The sequence below is a fragment of the Heteronotia binoei genome, chromosome 10, assembly GCF_032191835.1.
Source record: "Heteronotia binoei isolate CCM8104 ecotype False Entrance Well chromosome 10, APGP_CSIRO_Hbin_v1, whole genome shotgun sequence".
Lineage (NCBI taxonomy): Eukaryota > Metazoa > Chordata > Lepidosauria > Squamata > Gekkonidae > Heteronotia > Heteronotia binoei.
In genome coordinates this window covers 67,287,911-67,294,477 of record NC_083232.1, presented here as the reverse complement: position 1 = coordinate 67,294,477, position 6,567 = coordinate 67,287,911, and the positions used below count along the sequence as shown (strand labels likewise).

General features: G+C 39.6%; 1 protein-coding gene across 6 annotated transcripts in view; it reads right to left on the bottom strand.

Moving 5' to 3' along the window:
* Window positions 1–467: 467 nt before the first annotated feature.
* The window catches only part of RBMS3 (RNA binding motif single stranded interacting protein 3), a 1,175,542-nt gene continuing 1,169,442 nt past the window's right edge, over window positions 468–6,567 (bottom strand). For 4 of the 6 annotated variants that reach the window (XM_060248818.1, XM_060248816.1, XM_060248821.1 and 1 more), the window contains 2 exons: window positions 5,676–5,800; window positions 468–1,718 (listed from right to left, as the gene is read on the bottom strand). In XM_060248818.1, coding sequence (XP_060104801.1) covers window positions 1,712–1,718; window positions 5,676–5,800 — 132 coding nt within the window. In that variant the 3' untranslated portion in view covers window positions 468–1,711. Of the gene's footprint in view, window positions 1,719–5,641; window positions 5,801–6,567 lie in introns of all 6 variants that reach the window. The other 2 variants (XM_060248822.1, XM_060248820.1) reach the window with 1 other exon arrangement.

The window sequence follows — 6,567 nt, the reverse complement described above, 5'->3', positions numbered from 1 at the left end:
GAATTAACGTGAGCAAATTTTTCTTGTAACTTTTTTCTTCCATGGGAGATCTAAATGAAACATTGATCGCCTCTCTGCTTTCAACGGCATCTTCTAAGTGACTGAAATGCATTGCCCAAATGCAAAATGAAGATGGGTGGAACATGACAGAGGGAGAGGGGAGGAAATGAAACCCATGGGATGCAACGAAGAAGGAAGACTACAGTTTCAGTACCAAAGAAACCAGACAATATAGCAGAAAAGCTCAGCAAAGCTAAAATGCACCTGGGTCGAACCATCAGCAACTCATTCCTTCTCATGCTGTGAAATCCTGCTATGCACTGCTATGTACCAGCTACTCAGACTTTTCCATTAGAAGCCTAAGTACATAGGATGTAAAACACCAGTGGAAGATAGTTTAAACAAACACAAAGTTAAGAACTGGTCCGGCCATGTAGGGCAAATAAAGATTTTTCTTTTTTAAAAAAAAGGAAAATAAGAAAAAAAAAACCCCTCTATCTTCTGGACTGTGGTAGGGTGTCATTTCATCTTTGGTATAAAATAGGCCATCCATAGGCTGCATTTGATCACAACTAGGAAAGACTACAGAAATTGTCAACAATTTCTTCTAGCTATTGCTTTTTTTTTGCACTTTTTTGACCATAAGCTCCTATCTACGTTAAGTCCCCCCCCCCCAATGCTCTTAAGCTAGGTGTTTGCAATGTGACAAGCAAAGCAGACTAAAAACTTTTTAAAGCTCATAAAAAAGACTGCAGATAAAAAGCACTAACGCTTTTGCCGGCGATCACGCTTTGTAAATTAAAAAAAAAACCCCTCCATCCTGCAAGGGAAAAAACCCCACATTCTTGAAACTGCAAGCTGATTCCCCTGCTTCAGTTCAATAATGTTATTGAAAACACTTTAGCCTTCTAGATTCTTCTCTGTCAACACTTAAGAAAGTTCATAAAAGTCTCAGCATTTTATTTGATTCTTGAAGTCGCCACAGTTCCTTTTTCAACAGTGTTTTCTTCAAAAGAAGAAAAAAACCACGTTTTCTGCTAAACGACACAGTTCATATATATATATATTTTGTTCACCCTAAAAATCCAGTCTATGAAACTTCAGCACCAGTTGACACCGGCGTACACTTGAATTCATTCTCCTTTCTTCTACCAAGACGCTGACAGCTTTGCCTCGAGAGCTTTTGACGTCCTTAAAATTAAGGCAATTAAGATTAAAGATAAACCTTACCTAAACTTCTGTTAAAAAAAAAACATCCAAAAATAAAAGACACATCGGATTTCAACAAGAAGGGGGAGGGGGAAGAGTAGCTGATTTCTTGAGGAAGACCATTAATTTCCATTTTTGCTTACTCCCTCTTGACATTGTCGGCTTCTCTGTTGTTTCAGGAAAAAAAAAATCTATCTACACTTCCAAGTAAATTCTGAATTTCAAATGTTCATCCAGATGAAATATCAAACCCAGTGTTTGGTCACGGGGTTCTTTTTTTTCTTTAATAAAAAAATAGCAAAAATAAAACTATCAGACTACATGACTGAACAATTTGCACAGCACATAGAAACACTGTTTAGTTTTTGTTGTTGTTGTTGGGTAAGGTAGAAAATGAAAAAGAAAATTCTGTTGATGCCTGTGCAAACTGGAAGCCAACTTCTTGTTCAGTGAAGTTTCTCCACTCAAGGCAAACTTTTCAGACCAACATTCTCAGTCCTGTTTATTGTCTGTGGAAAGAAAAGAAAAAAACAGAAGACTTGGTTTTTAAACTCCACTTTTCTCTAAGGAGTCTCAAAGTAGCTTACAATCACCTTCCTTTACTCTCCTCACTACAAGCACCTTGTGAGGTAGGTAGGGCTAAGAGTATTCTGAGAGAGCTGTGACTGACCCAAGGTCACCTAGCAGGCTTCATGTAGGGGAGCTGGGAATCAAACTTGGTTCTCCAGTTCAGAGAAGAAGAAGAGGAGGAGATTGGATTTATACCCCACCCTTCACTACCCAAATGAATTTCAGAGCAGCTTACAATCTCCTTTCCCTTCCTCACAACAGACATCCTATGAGGTAGGTGAGGCTGAGAGCTCTCTAAGAACTGTTCTTGAGCAGAACAGCTCTTGAGAGAATTTGTAGCTGACCCAATGTCACATCAGCAGCTGCATGTGGAGAAGTGGGGAATCAAACCCAGTTCTCTCAGATAAGAGTCCACCACTCTTGACCACTATACCACGCTGGCTCTCAGTCATCTTTAAATACATCTTTAAGTCAAAAAAAGCCTGGGAAAAACATCTCACCCTTCTGTACCTAGTTCACTTTCCAGTGAATCCCAGCTAAACTAACTTGTAATCAAAGATACTGTGGACATAGGCCCTAAGCGAAAAATGGGAAGGCAGAAACTGAGAATTTTTTTTACATTCACACTCCTCAATATAGGAAAACTTGTATCAATTAATGTTCTGGTTAATCAGCAAGACTGATGATACTGAAGTCAAGCAGTAACACAAGCTTTAACTCTATGCAGACACACCAACTGCAGCTTGTATTCTGAAAGCATTTAGTATATTCTTAGCTGCTGCCACAAATCCCTCCACCCTCCAAAATCAGAGGATGATTTTAGGTATCTAAAGAAAGGAATTCTGATATTTATTTATCGCCTTTGTATGCTACTTTGTGGTTGTATGCTACTTTGTGGTTGAGCAGTTCCGCAGGGCCTGCAAGACCGTCCTTTTCAAATTTGCACACCCGGACTGTTAGGAAGATCAGAAATTAAGGAGCCGCCAACGCGGTTGAAGAACTATACCGCAGAATAACTGTATTTATTGAACTGGTTTTTAATGTTATTAAGTTTATTGTTGATGTTTTATATTGTTAAACTTAAAGGTTTTATTATTATTATTGTATGTTTTTATAAAATGTTGTTAGCCGCCCTGAGCCTGCTGAGGTGGGGAGGGCGGGATAGAAATAAAATTTATTATTATTATTATTATTATTATAATGGTAAAACCAGATACAATAACAAATTATCACTAAAAAAATAGAATACAGCAAAAAATACAGTACAGTGAAACAAGAACCATTCAATGATCAGTGGACTAATCTCAAACCATTCCAGAACATAAATGCCTTTGAGTCAGTTCAGAAGGCCCTCCTACTAGTCTGGGTCATCTTCACTTTAGATAAGGCTGGTTCCCACAGGAAGGCACCATAGTTGAATTCCAACTCAGGCAGTTGGAGCAGATCTCAAGGGACTTAAGGGCTTTAAGGACAAGACCAGAACCCTAAACTGACCCCCAAATATCAGCATTACTCACAGCTGTCAAGAGCCACCACAACCCCCCTAGAAAAAGATTCCCTCCTCACCACCCAGACCCATCCCAAATAGATTAAAAAGAAATCATGTGACATGCTTATCTCTATGAGCCTCAAGCTGATCAGGGCCCCTGGAATGTGTCCCCCCAGCAATGGTCATATTCTCTTTTTGCACATGTGAGAGTCTGTTTAGCCTAGCTCTAAGTGGATATCAGTTGCTAAAGAATGAAAACTGCTCTGGAGCACACAAAAGGTAGAGGTCCTTGAGGAAAGTATTAACACTACTTTTATGTCTCAGTTTCACATCTGTCTCTAGGAAAATATATTTGTTTTCTAGTGGAAAGAAGAAAATATATGCCTCCACCTTGACTCTTACTAGGACAAGAAGACCCAAGTCTGTACACACTGATGGAACATCTCTAAGAACAGGCTCTGCTAAAGATCTGAGACCTAATCTCATCATCAGTATTTCTTAATGGTTGGGGGGAGCCAATTAATATTTCTTAAGGTCAAAGTAGATGACATGGAGATGGATATCAGCAGCTTTAAAAGCTACATTTCAGACAGCTGAATCCCCAACATTGCACACTGGGTTCCATTTTTGCACACCATTATATAAATATAATAAAGTATAAAAACTGTTCCCCTCCCATTGTGTTTTTACTGTCACTGGAAGATGAAAAGACACCTCCCCCTGCCATCTTTTTCCTTTCGAGTCTAATAGCAACACTAGGAGGGTGATTTGGAGGCAGAAAGGAGTGACACTTTCTCCCCCGCTTCCCTTACAGTATAAAAGGGAAACATTTGCTTCCCTATGCTTACACAGAACCAGAGCCCCAATAATGGGGTGAGGAAATGGATGCATTTTGCTGTGGCCCTGTTACCAGGGCAGCCCATATGATCTATGTATATCATTTAAGAATAACTCAGAATTTCTTTTTCTTTTCTGGGTTACATGTATAGGATGTGATCAAGGAGAAGACAGAGTATATGTTCAAGGATAAGGATGGGCCCAGTGAAAATGTGTTTAGGCCTTGCGAGAAGCTCATTGAAAAATTTATTAATGCCTCAAATCATGTCAGCCCAGAGTCCCTGAAGTTTAATTAGTCCAGAATGCAGATGTAGGATTATGGGCCACAGTGTGATCAGAGTAGAATAATTCCTGATTGAACACAGCAGTAATTCCCAAACTATGGCCTGGATCCCATGGAATGCTGCTACAGGAGGAAGGATTTTTGTTGAAAAAGAATTACTTTCTTGCCTCCCTTGCAATTTTTTTTTTGGAGGGGGAGAGGGCATTTTTGGCTGCAGCAGAAGTTTTGCTTTTTGGATGGAAATCCTTCTCGTGGAAGTGGATCCAAGCTTATGTCCTGGGGCACACTAATGTGCTATGAGATAACTGCTAGTGAGCTATAAGAGGGAAATTTAAGTACACCAGTAATTGAATAGGGGTAATATTGAATTTCTGATCCTTACAGGTTCAGTTCAAAAATCTCTGCTCTGATTTTGTTTCTCCTTTGCATAAAAGAAAGGAAAATGTACACACCTTCAATATAATTTGTGCGTCAATAAAGGAAAACTGCCCATTGTATCTCTGCATGAGTTTCCTCTCTGGCTTGATCTCCTTCCAAGCAGGAGACTGGCTCAGATCAGTGATTCATACAGAAACACAAGTGTTGAATTCTTCAGAGAAAGAGTAATTTATACTCTTGGACTCCAAGAGTAAACATTTTCAGATGCAGCAATGAAGGATGCTTTCAATTCATACATATAAAAAAATCAAGAAACCTGTGAGAAATTTTGGGAAGAAAGCTGGCTTTTGTTCTGGAAGGTGTAGGTTTGTTGCTATTAAATATACATTGTTTTGTTTAATTGAGTTCCAATTCTAAGCCTCATCTGTAAAAGGGCAACAGAATTCACCTACCTAACATTGTTATCAGGACATCAATCTTACAGCATGATCCAAAGTACTGCCTGCAGTTGGAGTATTTCATGGGGCAGACTTCCCTGCCTTCACCAAACCCCCTGATATTCTGATCATGAAGATCAAGGAACTCTCCAGAGTAAAATGGGCGTCTTCAGTGAGGAAGGGAATTCACAGATATTGCCCTCCCTTCCTCCATCAAGAGAATGTTGCTCCATTGGCAGAATTGCTGTGCCAGCATCCTAGAATCCACCCCATAGACTACAGAACTTTTGGCAAGTATATAAAAGGTCTATAGCCACAATACCAGTTATTCAAGGAGATTTTAAACCAGATCACTCTATAAAATGCACTGGTGCAAATTCAAGCCACCTTCCCTGAATTAAATAGGATTACTGGAGTACATTCAAGAGAAACTCATACCTGTTCTACAGGTCAATGAACATCATCAGCTTACTTTGACTGTTGATAGGAATATGCAGCTGCATGTTCACTGGATGTTTCCACCGCCATTTGTTGCTGTTGACCACTGGCTTCCTGTGATGAACTTACTGTCTGTGGAGAGGTATCGGCAACAACACCCTGAAGAAGACGAGGGGTGGGGGAGGACAGGAGCACAAAACGGCCTTACTACTTTTAATATAATGTCAATGAAGCTGAGAGTCATCACAATCTTACCAACCTCACTATTTTTGAGCAACTGTACTGTTGCTTTATTGCTTGGGATATCAAAAGCCACATGCTGATATGACGTAAATGCTACATGTTTAAAAAAAGGCATGCCATGATTACAGCTCTGCACAGAAGGCCAAAAAAGACCTTCTCCTTATCACGCAGTATTGGAATCCACACACTGTCCACTATTATACTTTAGCACACGGGGATGACTGACCTGATTTGGATCTCACTGAGAATGATGGGATGTTTCTCTCTTCACTGCAGTGAGATCAGAATCAAGCCCCACCAAACAGGCACACTGGGATTTTGTGACACACAAAGGGTAAGATCTGTATGTGTATCATGCTTTGAACAAGGGCACAAGGTTCTTCGAGCTTATGCAAAAAGTGTTTCCAGAGAATGAAATGCAAAGGACTGATGAAGAAAACATCTAGTGATTTGCTGTGGATTTTTATACGTTTTAAAAGAAAACCTGTAGGCATAACACATTGGAATTTGAAGAAAAAATATTTTTGGCATCTGAGCTATTTTGACAGCCAAATTCATTCTTTCAAAGAATAGCTCTTGAAGGCTTTGTTATTGTGACTTCATTCATGCCCCAGTAATGGCTCAACAGGTTAAAAATAACTTTACAGTAGTACTTCATTGTGCAAGCCTCAGAGCATTATCCT